The sequence below is a fragment of the Coregonus lavaretus genome, assembly GCF_964263955.1.
Source record: "Coregonus lavaretus genome assembly, chromosome: 2".
In the NCBI taxonomy this organism is placed as follows: domain Eukaryota; kingdom Metazoa; phylum Chordata; class Actinopteri; order Salmoniformes; family Salmonidae; genus Coregonus; species Coregonus lavaretus.
In genome coordinates this window covers 19,485,513-19,503,413 of record NC_139989.1, presented here as the reverse complement: position 1 = coordinate 19,503,413, position 17,901 = coordinate 19,485,513, and the positions used below count along the sequence as shown (strand labels likewise).

General features: G+C 44.2%; 1 protein-coding gene across 1 annotated transcript in view; it reads right to left on the bottom strand.

The window, feature by feature from the left end:
* Window positions 1–17,901, bottom strand: part of malrd1 (MAM and LDL receptor class A domain containing 1) — a gene marked incomplete at both ends in the record, with an annotated part of 134,819 nt that overhangs the window by 64,221 nt on the left and 52,697 nt on the right. The window contains 6 exons of the mRNA XM_084144447.1: window positions 8,847–9,060; window positions 12,400–12,510; window positions 13,229–13,385; window positions 15,188–15,347; window positions 15,708–15,887; window positions 16,157–16,244. Of these exons, the coding sequence (XP_084000573.1) occupies window positions 8,847–9,060; window positions 12,400–12,510; window positions 13,229–13,385; window positions 15,188–15,347; window positions 15,708–15,887; window positions 16,157–16,244 (910 nt within the window). The remainder of the gene's footprint in view (window positions 1–8,846; window positions 9,061–12,399; window positions 12,511–13,228; window positions 13,386–15,187; window positions 15,348–15,707; window positions 15,888–16,156; window positions 16,245–17,901) is intronic.

Here is a 17,901-nt window from a genome sequence, read left to right as displayed (position 1 = left end):
TTTGGATTTGGCTTCACACCTGTCACGCCCTGACTCTGGGGACTCTTATTTGTTGAGTCAGGGTGTGTATTTTCTATGTGGTGTAGGTCTATGTTGTAAGTCTAGTATGTCTAGATCTATGTTGGCCGGTGTGGTTCCCAATCAGAGGCAGCTGTCGCTCATTGTCTCTGATTGGGGACCATACTTAGGCAGCCTATTGGCACTAGTGGGTTGTGGGATCTTGTTCTGTATAAGGTTAGTTTATTGTTTTGTCGTGTGTTCATTCGTGTAATAAACATGTTTGCATATCACGCTGCGCCTTGGTCTGACCCGTTCATCAACGAGCGTGACAGAAGATCCCACCAAACGAGGACCAAGCAGCGTGCCCAGGCGGAGCGAAGGGCCATGTCACAGGTGGGTAAGTTGTGGTCATGGGAAGAGATATTTGCGGGGAAAGGACCATGGGCTAAGGTAGATGCCCAGGCAGGAGAGGAGCAACGGCAACACGGAGGAGGCCGGTCAAGGAGGAAGCCCGAGAGGCAGCCCCAAGATAATTTTTTTGGGGGGCACACGGGGTGGTTGGCGGAGCCTAGGGTTAGAGCAGAGCCAACTCCCCGTACTCACGCGAGAAGGCATATGACTGGGCAAGCTCCGTGTTATGTGGAGCTATGTACTGTGTCGCCAGTGCGCCGGCACAGTCCTGTACGTCCTGTGCTTGCACCACGCACGTGCCGTGCGAAGATGGGCATCCAGCCAGGACGGGGTGTGCCGGCTCAACGCTCCTGGTCTCCAGTACACCTCCTCGGTCCCGCATATCCTGCGCCAGTTCTACGAGCTGTATCGCCAGTACGCATGCACAGCCCAGTGCGTCCTGTGCCAGCGCCCCGCACGTGTAGTGCGAAAGTGGGTAGCCAGCCAGGACGGGTTGTGCCAACTCTCCGCTCCAGACCTCCAGTCCGCCTTCGCAGTCCGGTCCGGCCCGTTCCTGCTCCTCGCACCAAGCCAGTGGTGCGCGTCGCCAGCCCGGCCCGGCCCGTTCCTGCTCCTCGCACCAAGCCAGTGGTGCGCGTCGCCAGCCCGGCCCGGCCCGTTCCTGCTCCTCGCACCAAGCCAGTGGTGCGCGTCGCCAGCCCGGCCCGGCCTGTTCCTGCCCCTCGCACCAAGCCAGTGGTGCGCGTCGCCAGTCCGGCCCGGCCTGTTCCTGTCCCTCGCATCAAGTCAGTGGTGCGCGTCGCCAGCCCGGCCCGTCCTGTTCCTGCTCCTCGCACCAAGCCAGTGGTGCGCGCCGCCAGCCCGGCCCGGCCTGTTCCTGCCCCTCGCACCAAGCCAGTGGTGCGCGTCGCCAGCCTGGCCCGGCCTGTTCCTGCCCCTCGCACCAAGCCAGTGGTGCGTGTCGCCAGCCCGGCCCGGCCTGTTCCTGCTCCTCGCACTAAGCCAGTGGTGCATGTTCCTAGTCCGGTTCGGCCCGTGCCTGCTCCTCGCACCAGACCAGTGGTGAGTGTGTCCAGTCCGGCACGCCCGTGCCCGTTCCACCGGTGTCTGGTCCGGCACCAGTCAGCAGCTCCAGTCCGGAGCCAGAGCAGTCCGCTCCACCAGTGCCTGATCCAGCTCCGGTCAGCTGCTCCAGTCCGGAGCCAGAGCAGTCCGCTCCACCAGTGCCTGATCCAGCTCCGGTAAGCTGCTCCAGTCCGGAGCCAGAGAAGTCCGCTCCACCGGTGCCTGATCCAGCTCCGGTCAGCTGCTCCACTCCAGAGCCAGAGTAGTCCACTCCACCGGGGTCTAGTCCAGCTCCGGTCAGCGGCTCCACTCCGGAGCCAGAGCAGTCCGCTCCACCGGTGCCTGATCCAGCTCCGGTCAGCGGCTCCACTCCGGAGCCAGAGCAGTCCGCTCCACCGGGGTCCAGTCCAGATCCGGTCAGCGGCTCCAGTCCGGAGCCTGAGCAGTCCGCTCCACCGGTGCCCGGTCCAGCTCCGGTCAGCGGCTCCAGTCCAGACCCAGACGTCAGCCCCTCTCCAGGTTCGGGGTCTCCCACACCAGGGTCCAGACAGGGCTTGGAGTATAGTGGGAGGAAGGAGAGGGGAAGCAGCGCGCCGAGGTCCAGACCAGACCAGGGGGGCAACAGGGAGGCGGAGAATAGGTGGTTGTCACGCCCGGAGCCGGATCCGCCTCCGAGGCGGAATGCCCACCCGGCCCCTACCCTGTTAAGTAAAGGTTGTGCGGTCGGAGTCCGCACCTTTGGGGGGGGGGGTACTGTCACGCCCTGACTCTGGGGACTCTTATTTGTTGAGTCAGGGTGTGAATTTTCTATGTGGTGTAGGTCTATGTTGTAAGTCTAGTATGTCTAGATCTATGTTGGCCGGTGTGGTTCCCAATCAGAGGCAGCTGTCGCTCGTTGTCTCTGATTGGGGACCATACTTAGGCAGCCTATTGGCACTAGTGGGTTGTGGGATCTTGTTCTGTATAAGGTTTGTTGTGTTACCGTAGGACTTCACGTGTCGTTAGTTTATTGTTTTGTCGTGTGTTCATTCGTGTAATAAACATGTTTGCATATCACGCTGCGCCTTGGTCTGACCCGTTCATCAATGAGCGTGACAACACCAATCAAATCACTTCCTAAGCAAAACATAATTTTCAGAAAAACTTGTTTCTGGTATGCTTGTGTTGATGACATGGATGGAGATGGGGATTTGGACTTGTGGTTTTGACTTAATTCTCTGTACAGGCCAATGATTATGACGGTGATTCTGATCGAACCATATATTAATATTTTGTGCCACTGGCCTGTGACGATTGAAGTTCAGTATGTAGCCTAGATTTAGCCTAGTAGGCTCATGTTAACTAGCTAGCTAACTTAGCTGGTTCATTGTTGCCCATGTGAGGAAGTTAGGCTAGCAAGCATTTTAGCTAGGTAGCCTATGACAACCAAAACTAAAGGTGTACTGTATGACAGACCATAGACAGTTTTGCCAACATGAAAGAGAGGAGGATGGCATTGGCATTCAACTAGTCTACAAGTAGGGTGAGTAAAAAAATGTTTTACTTGTGCGCGCACACACACACACACACAGAGAAATCAGTCGCATGGACAGCCACATGATATTAAGCAACATTGATTGGACTAAATAGTTTTCGGTATCTTTAAGTTTGTTTTCAGTGTATTAAACTAAGCATAAATAGCCTTGTTGATTTGATGATGTTTAAATCTTTAAGTTGAATTGGTGCTGGAATAGCGGAGGCAGTTCTCCTGTTGTCTTTGTGTTGACTTGTGGTAACTCTGTGGTTCTAAATCAGTAGTTGTTTAGTAAACCTTTGAAAACATTAACTTGCTTGACCATGCTGCAGATTATATAACTGTGTTACATGCAATACTTCAACTGACAGATGTTGCTCTCTAGTTTGTGATGAAACAAACAAATGTGTAGTTAAATGTATTCCGCCACTGTGTGACTGTTATCTTTTTGTTGTCAATGCCTTATTGAATACCACGTGGCGTATGAACTAATGGGTTATATAGAAAACAACGCAATTATCACAACATATTGTAGGTTGTAATATGGCTTTTTTACTGGCTTGGCTTCCTCAGTGATTTTACCCACACACTGCTACTGCTCAAATGAAAGCTGACAGTCTGCACTTTAACCTCACAGTCATTGTATCATTTCAAATCCAAAGTGCTGGAGTACATAGCCCAAACAACAACAAAAATAATCACTGTCCAAATACTTTTGGAGCTCACTCCAAAAGACAGCCTAAAGTTATTTGAATTTCCAATGTGTTATCACTATGCTTTGAACTATCTAAAAGTAGTCTCGTAAACCCGACCCTAGACAAGAGCAGTGTATACATTGTGGGAGGCAACTGTCTGCCTAGGGAGACTAATCTAATAGCACAACCAAATTCCAATGGAACAACAATGTCTGATATTTGGTTTAGTTGTCACCCAAATGTATATCACTGTGCTTTTAACCATTTAAAAGCACAGCAAAGTTCAAATGGGAATACAATGTCATATATTTTGTTTATTTATACAACAGATTAATGTGTTATCACTGTGGTTCATCTAATAGCAGAACCAAATGACTTGGAATGCAGTTGAGAATACATTAAAAAGTAGGCTACATGGTGCAAGTGATCAATGTCATTCGAGATTCTGCTCAGATTATTACAGCAATTGTGAAGATCTCCACAGACCTGCAATGACATGCACGCTTTATATAATTATATAAGAAGACATTTATAGGTACATTAAGGTCAAAATGTGGCCATGGATGTGTTACTCATTTTAAGGTTGAATGTTACATTAGTTTGTAAGATAGCTAGCCTTAACTTTAGGCTATTTACTGTATAACAAAAGTAATATTGAATTGTGTTAGGTTGACAACACAACCAAATAGCAATTTTTAAAGGAGATGTAACTACTGCTTGGATAGTTCCATCTGAGCCACTGAATTAATCCCATTCTTGAACTTATTTTTGGTTAAGTTGGAGACGTGAATCCAACACATCATTTGTTCACTTTTTGACAAGTTAATAGGCTATTGATTATTTTTCAAAAATGATAATGAATTGTGTTTGGTTGTCAACACAACCAAATATCAACATTTGAAGGAGATTTTTTCTTCTGCTTGGATAGTTCCATCTGTGCCACTGACTTAGTCTGGATTTAATTCCAGTTTGTCTACAAATTAATAATTGATATGTTGGATTGACATCTCCATCTCTCTCTAATTTGTAGAAAAACTGGAATTAAAGCCAGACTAAGTCAGTGGCACAGATGGAACAATACCATGGCTATAATTTAACACATTTGCCACTAGAAATGTGTTTATTTGCCGGTAGGAATGTGTTCAACATCAACTGAAGTAGCTAGCAAGTTTACTAGATAGCTACAGTAGTTGCCGCGGTAACCAAACAAACAGACTAGTTTAACTAACCAAACCATCAGTCCTAGCTTGCTATTATGAAAATCTAATTCAACAATGCCAATAATGTTTTCAATTCAACTTTTTCTTTCGAAAGCAGCTCAAAAATAGAACTTGTAAGAATGAACTATAGCCATTGAATTCTATTGTGCTGATATACCGTGCGTTATAGGGAAATAATGCACGCTCTAGAATACCCTTCAAGTCAATCAGAATCGAGTATTCAACAACGCCATGGTATAATAAGCATTATAAACTTGGTGGTTCAAGCTCTGAATGCTGATTGGCTGACAGCCGTGGTATATTTAAGCAATAAGGCACGAGGAGGTGTGGTATATGGCCAATATACCACGGCTAAGGACTGTTCTTAGGCACGTGGTATACGGTCTGATATACCACGGCTGTCAGCCAATCAGCATTCAGGGCTCGAACCACCCATTCATTTCTGATTACGTTGGTAACCATTTTATAATAGCAATAAGGCACCACTTGGGTTGGTGGTATAAGGCCAATATATCATGGCTAAGGGCTGTATCCATAAGAACAGCCCATATACCACACCCCCTCGGGCCTTATTGCTTAAATATCATTACATTTTTGGAACACTAGGCCTATGTATTGAATCCTGGGTTGAATTGAAATAATATCTGTTGATGACTTTGCAAATGCTATATAGGCCTAAATAGCAACATTGATGATACAGTATATGAGTGAGAAAGTAGGGTCACATTTCATTTGCTCTGTTAAACCTACCCTTTGGAATGCCTTCATAGCAACAGTGAATCTATTTAGTTTTGTGTAGATCTTTCAAAAAGGCATAAGCTGACGCACACCCAAAAATGTTTTGTACAGGTGCTGACTAAGAGAGTAAACTATAAAAAGAAAGAAAGAAAGTTGCACACTCTAATTATGCCCCCAAACATTCTATGCTCCCAAACACAATTATGCAACAATAACTCTCATGATAGCACATTGGTAATGGTCAGTGAGTGTGACAAATATCATAGCTAAGCAGGGCTGGGTTTGGTTAAAACCCTGGATGGGAGACCAAAAGGGTAACTGTAGATAGATACATTCTCTAGAAGAAGGTCCTGCCCAGCCTATTGTTTTTTTTCTGATAGTGGATATCATGATGACATAATCCTGTGGTTGAAATTTCAACCTCAAAACAACAGTTGATAACTTTTTTCAAATCCAATGTATTTTCCACGTAGATTCCACAAATTACGTTGATTCAACCAGTTTGTGCCCAGTGGGACACATGTCATTCTGTGGCTGGTAAGAACCAGGTGGCTAGAATGGAGACCAGACTAACATAATAATTCTCATGGCTGTATGTAAAATTGTTTGTAAAATCGAGAGCTTGGGACCATAAGGTTCTATCTGCAGAAATATGATTCTGAGATAATTGGCTTTAAAGTTCCGAACACTCGTTGGTTTGAATGGTGTCAGCAATTTTGATCTTGTTTTCTTTTGAAATTAACAACATGAGTACTATATTTAAGTGATAATGCCCTCGAAGCCGGTGTTTGGAGGATATATTGGCATGGGTGTTGTTAGGCAAACCATGCCAATATATCCTCCAAACACTGGCTTCGAGGGCATTATCACTTTTATACAACGGGTTACCAACATATCCAAATAATGATTGACATATTTTAATTCAAAATATTATTTTGATGGATTTATTCATACTATTTCATCCTTCCACAATATATAGTCCCGACACAAATCTAGGGTTGCTACCCAAGCCGGCTGGTCGTTCGTTCTATCGGTTTGGTTGCTAGAGACGTGACCCAGTCGTTCAGTCTTTTTGTTCTGTATCTATGGACGCGACCCAGTCATTTGCTCTAAATGTGCCATTACCATACTGGCTGGCAACATTCTTATCCCTTGCTTGCTAGCTAGCCAACTATGGCTAATTTACAGTCACGTCGAAAAGACAGATTAACAGCAAAGTAGCCGTATTTGCATTTGTTTAAGCTGTTTTCTAGTGACATTTATTTGGATACATCCATAACAAAGAGCTAATGAGGCGTGATTTCGCCTGGCATAGAAAATGTGCTCACTCGTCAGGACACTGTTGTTCAGAGGAGCTAGCCAATAACACAGCTAACACAATCACTTCAAACTGAAGCTGGAAAGACTGCAAACTAGCTGCTCTTTGTTTAGTTTGACCTTTTTTCAATTGACATTTCTCTGTATACAGTTGAAGTCGGAAGTTTACATACACCTTAACCAAATACATTTAAACTCAGTTTTTCAGAATTTCCTCTGTAGCTCAGCTGGTAGAGCACGGCTCTTGTAACGCCAAGGTAGTGGGTTCGATCCCCGTGACCACCCATACACAAAAAATTTATGCACGCATGACTGTAAGTCGCTTTGGATAAAAGCGTCTGCTAAATGGCATATTATTATTATCACCACTTTATTTTAAGAATGTGAAATGTCAGAATAATAGTAGAGAGAATGATTTATTTCAGTTTTTATTTCTTTCATCACATTCCCAGTGTGTCAGAAGTTTACTCCCGAGTGGCGCAGTGGTCTAAGGCAGTGCTAGCTGTGCCACTAGAGATCCTGGTTCGACTCCAGGCTCTGTCGTAGCTGGCCGTGACCGGGAGACCCATGGGGTGGCGCACAATTGGCCCAGCGTCGTCCAGGGTAGGGGAGGCAGGGATGTAGCTCAGTTGGTAGAGCATGGTGATTGCAACGCCAGGGTTGTGGGTTCGATTCCCATGGGGGGCCAGTATGAAAAATTAAAAAAAATAATGTATGCACTCACTAACTGTAAGTCGCTCTGGATAAGAGTGTCTGCTAAATGACCAAAAAAAAAGTATTTGGTAGCATTGCCTTTAACTTGGGTCAAACGTTTCGGGAAGCTTCCCACAATAAGTTGGGTGAATTTTGGCCCATTCCTCCTTTTGATTTTCCCATGATGTCAAGCAAAGAGGCACTGAGTTCGAAGGTAGGCCTTGAAATACATCCACAGGTACACCTCCAATTGACTCAAATGATGTCAATTATCCTATCAGAAGCTTCTAAAGCCATGACTTCATTTTCTGGAAATTTCCAAGCTGTTTAAAGGCACAGTCAACTTAGTGTATGTCAACTTCTGACCCACTGGAATTGTGATACAATGAATTATAAGTGAAATAATCTGTCTGTAAACAATTGTTGGAACAATTACTTGTGTCATGCACAAAGTAGATGTCCTAACCGACTTGCCAAAACTATAGTTTGTTAACAAGAAATTTGTGGAGTGGTTGAAAAACAAGTTTTAATGACTCCAACCTAAGTGTATGTAAACTTTCGACTTCAACTGTATATCCATAACAATTATACCAGCTGAGTCATGATTTCGACTGGCTGAGAAACGCTGCCTGTCTGTCTCGTCCTGACTCCGGACACGTTCATTACTATGGGACAGCTGGAGATCGAATTTGAATATTGAAACAATGTTGCAAATGTCGGAGAGACAGACAGCAAGGTTTATACAAATCTCTGCTTTTGAAAACTAAATGTTAGTCTAAAAGAAATGTGAGATAATGTCTAGATGCTTTTTATATTGGAGATCAAGTTTATAAATTGCCTGGCTGGGCTGATGAGACAGAGGATTGCACAGTCAGATGGAACAGAGTAAATAGGCATTTTAACGTCATAGATTTAGCCGGTGGTAACTTGTGGAATAGACACCGACTGGAATGCGGTTTTAACCAATCAGCATTCAGGATTAGACCCACCCGTTGGATAAAGGTAGACAACATTGAACAGAATAAGGCTGTCAATAACTCAATTTTGACAAAAATGCAGATAGAACCTTATAGGCCTAAGCTCTCGAAAGGCTGTATGTACAATTAATAAACACCACCATTGCCACCACAGTAATCACACAAAATTATTTAATGAACTATTATCAATCGGGCAGACGAAGGGTCTCTCACTCACTGCAGATATAGGGGTCCTCGTCGGAGCCATCCCCACAGTGGTTGAGGAAGTCACACAGGTTGTCCTCGGGGATGCAGTGTCCGTTGGAGCAGGTGTATTCCTCAGGCCCACACGGCTGCTCTGGGCTGAGGGGAGGGGTGCAGTTCTGGAAGGTCACGTCATCCACCACCACATCTCCCATGTAGCTGATCCCCCGCTTGGCCTGGAAGATCACCTAAATGACGGACAGGATGGAAGTCAGCCATCTGTCCAAGTCTTTCAATGCTTGTAATACCCAAACATATAAAAATCAACAAAACTGTCTAGTACCGTATGAGCAAATTCACAATAACATGTCATTAGTCTCGTTCGCAGCCATCTTCACTATAATCCTGGTAAGCAAGGCTAAACATTACATAAACACAATTCAACTCAACATACCAAGGCATCCCAAATGTTACCTGGTCAAAAGAAGTAGCACAGCGGTCTAAGGCACTGCATCGCAGTGCTAGAGGCGTCACTACAGACCTGGGTTCGATCCCGGGCTGTATCACAACTGGCTGTGATCGGGTGTCCCATTGGGCGGCGCACAATCACCGGGTTAGGGGAGGGTTTGGCTGGGGGGGCTTTACAAGTAGGCCGTCATTGTAAATAAGAATTTGTTCTTAACTGGCTTGCCTAGTTACAGTGGGGAAAAAAGTATTTAGTCAGCCACCAATTGTGCAAGTTCTCCCACTTAAAAAGATGAGAGAGGCCTGTAATTTTCATCATAGGTACACGTCAACTATGACAGACAAAATGATAAAAAAATATCCAGAAAATCAAATTGTAGGATTTTTAATGAATTTATTTGCTAATTATGGTGGAAAATAAGTATTTGGTCAATAACAAAAGTTTCTCAATACTTTGTTATATACCCTTTGTTGGCAATGACACAGGTCAAACGTTTTCTGTAAGTCTTCACAAGGTTTTCACACACTGTTGCTGGTATTTTGGCCCATTCCTCCATGCAGATCTCCTCTAGAGCAGTGATGTTTTGGGGCTGTCGCTGGGCAACACAGACTTTCAACTCCCTCCAAAGATTTTCTATGGGGTTGAGATCTGGAGACTGGCTAGGCCACTCCAGGACCTTGAAATGCTTCTTACGAAGCCACTCCTTCATTGCCCGGGCGGTGTGTTTGGGATCATTGTCATGCTGAAAGACCCAGCCACGTTTCATCTTCAATGCCCTTGCTGATGGAAGGAGGTTTTCACTCAAAATCTCACGATACATGGCCCCATTCATTCTTTCCTTTACACGGATCAGTCGTCTTGGTCCCTTTGCAGAAAAACAGCCCCAAAGCATGATGTTTCCACCCCCATGCTTCACAGTAGGTATGGTGTTCTTTGGATGCAACTCAGCATTCTTTGTCCTCCAAACACGACGAGTTGAGTTTTTACCAAAAAGTTATATTTTGGTTTCATCTGACCATATGACATTCTCCCAATCCTCTTCTGGATCATCCAAATGCACTCTAGCAAACTTCAGACGGGCCTGGACATGTACTGGCTTAAGCAGGGGGACACGTCTGGCACTGCAGGATTTGAGTCCCTGGCGGCGTAGTGTGTTACTGATTGTAGGCTTTGTTACTTTGGTCCCAGCTCTCTGCAGGTCATTCACTAGGTCCCCCCGTGTGGTTCTGGGATTTCTGCTCACCGTTCTTGTGATCATTTTGACCCCACGGGGTGAGATCTTGCGTGGAGCCCCAGATCGAGGGAGATTATCATTGGTCTTGTATGTCTTCCATTTCCTAATAATTGCTCCCACAGTTGATTTCTTCAAACCAAGCTGCTTACCTATTGCAGATTCAGTCTTCCCAGCCTGGTGCAGGTCTACAATTTTGTTTCTGGTGTCCTTTGACAGCTCTTTGGTCTTGGCCATAGTGGAGTTTGGAGTGTGACTGTTTGAGGTTGTGGACAGGTGTCTTTTATACTGATAACAAGTTCAAACAGGTGCCATTAATACAGGTAACGAGTGGAGGACAGAGGAGCCTCTTAAAGAAGAAGTTACAGGTCTGTGAGAGCCAGAAATCTTGCTTGTTTGTAGGTGACCAAATACTTATTTTCCACCATAATTTGCAAATAAATTCATTAAAAATCCTACAATGTGATTTTCTGGATTTTTTTTTCTCAATTTGTCTGTCATAGTTGACGTGTACCTATGATGAAAATTACAGGCCTCTCTCATCTTTTTAAGTGGGAGAACTTGCACAATTGGTGGCTGACTAAATACTTTTTTCCCCCACTGTAAATAAAGGTTAAATACAAAATTAAAAAAGGGCACTATACAGGGAATAAGGTGCCATTTGGGATGCTGCCCAAAATCACCAACTGCATACTACACAAGCTGCTCATCCTCCAGATTGCTGAGTCATGTACAGGTAACTGCCAAAATAAAGGAAACACTTGAGTAGCTGAGGATTACAAAGTATATTGAAAGCAAGTGCATTTTCTGAATTAATTAAGCAATTAAACATCCCATCATGCTTAGGGTCATGTATAAAATGCACAGTTACCCATTATTTTGGCTACCATGGCTAGAAGAAGAGATCTCAGTGACGTTAAAAGAGGGGTCTCAAAGGAGCATAGGGGGTTTAAAGGGTGTGTGTATGTGTCTCAGTCACCAGATCTCAACCCAATTGAACACTTATGGGAGATTCTAGAGAGACACCTGAGACGGTGTTTTCCACCACCATCAACAAAACACCAAATTATGGAATTCCTTGTGGAATAATGGTGTTGCATCCCTTCAATGGAGTTCCAGACACTTGTAGAATCTATTCCAAGGCGCATTGAAGCTGTTTTGGTGGCTCAACACCCTTAAGACACTTTATGTTGGTGTTTCCTTTATCTTGGCAGTTACCTGTATTTCACATGAAAGAGAGGACCTGGGCTGATTAAGTGCTTTGTGGGAGAGAGAAAGGGCACTGAAGCTGTGATGGTGAGAAAGCTGCTCTTGAACACACCGCTTCAGTGCTAAAGGACACTTGAGACACTGATTGCTCCATCTGAATGACTGATCTGAGTGGGCCCGATTGACAAAGGTTAATGGACATCAGTACAAAGGTCAGGGGATTTGTTGCTAAAATTGTTATTTCACTGTTGATGTCAGGTCTTTGTCTTGTTTCTGGTAGGGTGAACTCAGCCATTGGATAGCATGTAGTGATAGCATGCAGTTTCTTCCTAGATAACTTCCGTCTAGGGAGATTTTCCTGGCCACTGTGCTTTTGCATCTGCTTTGCTTGATCTTTGGGGTTTAGGCCGGGTATCTGTAAAGCACTTTGTGGCAAATGCTGATGTAAAAAGGGCTTTATAAAATAAATGTGAGTAATTCTCTTTACAGAGTCAAACAATCAATCTGTGGCAGTGTGAGTCGAAATCATCTTAGTGTAACAGTCAAGCATGAATTGCAAATGATCCCCCCTCCAAAAAAGAGTCCACAAAACAAAAACGTAAAAGCATGAATCACTCCACAACACCTATGACAGATGGATTTATGGACATGGTTCTCTCCGAGACAAGATGATTGACAGACCTGGAATTCATGGCCAATTCCGAGAAACACCTCTCCACGTCTCCATTTGTTTCCTTGGTTACCAGTCTGGGACCACACTTCATGGGTGACATTTCCAAACTTCAATAACACCTGTGAAATACATAATATCTCACAATCGTACCACAGATTTGTGATTTCAAAAACATTGTCATAGCCATTAGACGTATTTTATTCACCATATGGTATGTTGTGGTGCAAAGTATTTTTGAGAGACTGAGAACAAAATAAGTTTAAGCTTATGTAAAAAAATTAAACTGTCCAACTTAAAGTCTGCAACAACAAAACAAGGCGCTCCTTTCGTGATCTAAATTAAAACGCCTATAGTAGATTGGCATATCACCACCGAGTTTCGACAAACATGTTTTCATCAGTGTATGACAATCTAATAAAGGCTTTTAAATTTAGATTACAAAATAAGTGCCTTGTTTTTTTGTTGCTGGCTTTTAGTTTCACCGTTGTTGTTTTTTACCTAAGCCACAACTTCTTTTGTTCTCAGTCTATTTAGACCCTAGTTTCCTATGTGCATCCTTTTGATACCATTTATATATTTCTCACAGAAGCAATGCAACGCTCCTTATTTTCCCTTTTCTTGATGATACTTCTGAGAGACTCTATGGCAGGGTTCTTCAATTCCGGTCCTGGAGGGCCGAAACACCTCTGTTTTTCATCCTCTCCTTCTAATCAGGGGCTAATTCAGACCTGGGACACCAGGTGAGTGCAATTAACTACCAGGTAGAACTAAAAAACAGAAGTGTTTCGGCCCTCCAGGACCGGAATTGAAGAACCCTGCTCTATGGGATTCATTCACCTGCAGGGTTCCCACAGTGAAGCCGCTCATGTGATACCAGAATCCCAAGGTGCACTGGGGTCCAGTGGAGGAGATGACAGGAGTCTGCAGGTCGGTGGTGTGGCCGTAACCACCGTTGGAGCTGTCTGCATACATGTACCAACCTTCTGGACTGCCACTGGTGTAGAGACAAGGAGAGGGGAGGTTAGAGGTTCACATTATGAACACAATTCAATTGAATTCAAACAACTTTATTTGTCACCTTGGGGCAATTCTATTTAGGGCTATAGCCGTGGTTCAGACACAAACAGAGACAATAAATAGAGATGAACGTAAAAGACAATTACCTTAAAGTACAATACAATACATTTGATAATGAAAATATAAAATGCAGAAAGTATTAGTTTATGGGAAATAGGGTTGGGTAAGAACAAATACACTGTAGTAGTCAATGGAACACAATCCCATTCTTGCTTTTCTTTGTTCGCCACACTGTACATAAATAGAAGGGAAAAACGTGTAAATCGGCAGGAAAACACTAGTGCTTCCTCATCTTTATTTTCACCTCAACCATGAAATGGAATTAAGGTTAGTGTCCAGTAAGCTCAACTAGGTATGTGAAGCCTCAGTTGTCCAACACACACACACACACAGACTGCACCCTCCCACCCCACACATTGAGTGCCCGCCCACAGAGACAGAGACAGGTCACTGAAAGTCATCTATCTCTCCCTGTACTAGACCCAGGCCCCTACAGATTGTCAATCACAGTCATCCTTTACAACCATGGGAGAATAGAGTAGTGGGCTGCGATTCGCTTGACTGCTTTCATCCATCTCCATAAGCTTGCAGCTCCCTGGATACCATGCCTCTCCGCCCTTCCTCTCTCCACTCTCTACCCAAGAGAGGAGAGTTTCCCCTCTCACTTCCATGGCTGCCGGAGCTTAACGATTGTCTGCTATTGAAGAGTAAAGGACTGCAGCAGGAGTGAGAGAAAGACGGAGGAGGAGGGGAGGAGAAGGATGATTGCACCTGCACTCTGGCCCACTGGCTACAAGAGGAAAGGAAATTACAGAAATGGAGGAGTTGATTTCTGATCTCACTGTCAACCCCAAGGACCTCAGATAGGCAATCATAGCCCAGACAGGTAACCATCTGAAACATCATCACTCGGTTTCATAGATGTCTCAGAGGGCTGTGATGGCGTTTTTGACCCCGTGTGTGGCAATGGTCATCAAAATTGTTATTGTAAAATGTATCTTTCTTATAATACACTCATATACATTTTCTTAGTATATCAGGTATTTTTCTAAAAATATTTTGTGATAAAATAAAGAAAAGTATATGTGCCTCATTTGCATATACTGTATACACTGGGTGTATTTCCATACATTAATACATTAATATAAAGTGGTGGAAGAGGGCTGCAACCACCAAAAACATGCTCTGTCCTCCAACTTGCAATCACCTGCGCTGTCTAGACTCCCTCATTAATTACTGTTCTCACATTCTCTTGCATAATTCAACAAGTGTGTCAAGAGAACGATACCAACGCATTTAATATCACTATAATCCGAGTGTTCATTTTCGGAAGTTGCATTCATTTCAGCGCATTTCATTTGTAAACATTTCACCTGTATTAAATCATTACTTTTTTCAATTGCACAAAAAATCAACACCAACTAAAATAAAGTTATCGTCAAGCCAATGTATTCCATTGAGCACATTTGAGCCATTACTGGAGTTTGTAATTACAGGTCCGCGGTCGCTATGTTATCGGGAAGAAATGAATGGCACAAGCAAGAAAGAGTCGCTACAGTAAAATGAAAGCCATCAATCCAGTGAGATTTAAGTGACAAGTGGATTTTCAGATGGCTGAAAAGGAGAGATCCTCAGGTGGGCATGCACGTTGCTAGTGTGTGTGTGCCTGTATGTGTACGCGTGTGCCTGTGTGTGCGCATGCGTGTGTTTGGGACTCACAGGGTGTGGTCGATGACTGGCCGGTGGTACTGCTCTCCAAAGTGTACAGTGTTGCCCTGGTCAGGAAGCCAGCTGAATGAATGGAGCAGGCCAGAGGGAGCAGGACAGACCCTCTCCCAGCCACACAGGTCACCCCCCTCAAAATCACACACCTCCTTCACTGGGGGACACACAGAGGACACAGAAAGTGAGAGCGAGGAAAGAAAGAAACACAGACACCATTAGACAATACCTATGGTCTTTGAAAATTCTGAACAATTCTATTTCTGATTCAAGACAATTCTAGTGGTCTCTGTCTTCTCTGTGGATGAAGAGTGCACAGCAAGGACAGAAAGAGGGTGGGAGAGAAAGAGAGAGAGGGGAAAGATTCCAATAATCCAATGCTGGTCAAATAACAGCCAAGGGGCCATATGTATCAAGCAGATTTGCCTTTGCAACACACAATTAAAAAGGTTACAGGGGAGGCAAGACCTGATCCTATACATAGCCCCAGATCTGAGGGAACAAGGTCACTACCCACCACAGTGCTGTTCATCCGACCCATCGGAGCAGTCATGTCTAAAGTCACACACCCTGCTCTGGTCCACACACTCTCCGTGAGCTCCACACACAAACTTCCCCTCTGGGCAGACGTGGGGCTGGACTGTAGGGGCTTCCGTCGGGGGGAAGGGGGTGGTGGGGCTCACTGAGGGCAAGCCCCCTGAAACAAACAAATTAATAACGTATAACACATCCAACAAACTGTAACTCAATCTAGAGTGGGACACAGTTTTATATGCTGGTGGTAAGGTATAACTACAAAGGGAAATCTTCCTGAAGAAGAATTTTGTGCTTGCCTCAGCTGTCCCAAAAATGTTTTATGGTAGTGGAAGTGGTCTAAATAATAATAATAATAATAATAATAATAATAACAATAATATAAGTATGTTGAATATCTAGGGGTCTTGCTGAAGTAAGCATACTAATTACCATTATAGAGCACACAGTCCAGGAAGGACAGGTCATCAATGGCGATGTCTCCATTGAAGTCGTCACCGACTGTGCCCTCGACCAGAATCTGCAGACACAGACAACAAGGTATGGCTCTGTGTGTGTGTGTATGTTTGTTTTGCATCTAAGTACAGTGTGTTATACTTTATGCAGTGTCCCAAATGGCCACTGATTCCCTATATAGTGAACTACATTTGACCAGAGCCCTATGGGCACTGGTTAATAGAAGTGCACTACATAAGGAATAGGGTGTAATTTGAGACACAGTCATGTCTCTTTCATCCACACAGGTAGACATTTTATCATAGTTCTGACCTCCTCAGCAGGTTCAGCCTATAGCCTGGTAACTATCGCTCTACCAGGAGAGCAGCACCGTATGGAGAACAATTTACACAGTTGTAGGTTGTCGATTCAGAATAACCCCAAAACGATGAGTACTCAGCAAGTCAAGCACTACAACCAGAGATGTAGTGCTGCCGTAGCGCGGGGGAGCAGCACTCCCTCACTTTTTTCTATTTGAGATTACACGGAGCTGCTACAAAAATTCCATGAAAACAGTAGAATGGCAAACTAAATAAATATGTAGGCTATAGTAGCCTTGCAAAAGTATTCATCCCCCTTGGCATTTTTCCTATTTTGTTGCATTACAACCTGTAATTTAAATTGATTTTTATTTGGATTTCATGTAATGCACATACACAAAATAGTCCAAATTGGTGAAGTGAAATGAAAAAAATAACTTGTTTCAAAAAATTCAAAAAAATTAAGAACGGAAAAGTGGTGTGCGCATATGTATTCACCCCCTTTGATATGAAGCCCCTAAATAAGATCTGGTTCAACCAATTACCTTCAGAAGTCACATAATTAGTTATATAAAGTCCACCTGTGTGCAATCTAAATGTCACATGATCTGTCACATGATCTCAATATATATACACCTGTTCTGAAAGGCCCCAGTGTCTGCAACACCACTAAGCAAGGGGCACCACCAAGCAAGCGGCACCATGAAGACCAAGGAGCTCTCCAAACAGGTCAGGGACAAAGTTGTGGAGAAGTACAGATCAGGGTTGGGTTATAAAAAAATATCAGACACTTTTAACATCCCACGGAGCACCATTAAATCCATTATTAAAAAATTTAAAGAATATGGCACCACAACAAACCTGCCAAGAGAGGGCCGCCCACCATAATTCACGGACCAGGCAAGGAGGGCATTAATCAGAGAGGCAACAAAGAGACCAAAGATAACCCTGAAGCAGCTGCAAAGCTCCAAAGCGGCGATTGGAGTATCTGTCCATATTTAGATTTTAGTCATTTAGCAGACGCTCTTATCCAAAGCGACTTACAGTTAGTGAGTGCATACATTTTCATATGACCACTTTAAGCCGTACACTCCACAGAGCTGGGCTTTACGGAAGAGTGGCCAGAAAAAAGCCATTGCTTAAAGAAAAAAATAAGCAAACACGTTTGGTGTTCGCAAAAGGCATGTGGGAGACTCCCCAAACATATGGAAGAAGGTACTCTGGTCAGATGAGACTAAAATTGAGCTTTTTGTCCATCAAGGAAAACGCTATGTCTGACGCAAACCCAACACCTCTTATCACCCCGAGAACACCATCCCCACAGTGAAGCATGGTGGTGGCAGCATCATGCTGTGGGGATGTTTTTCATCGGCAGGGACTGGGAAACTGGTCAGAATTGAAGGATGGTGCTAAATACAGGGA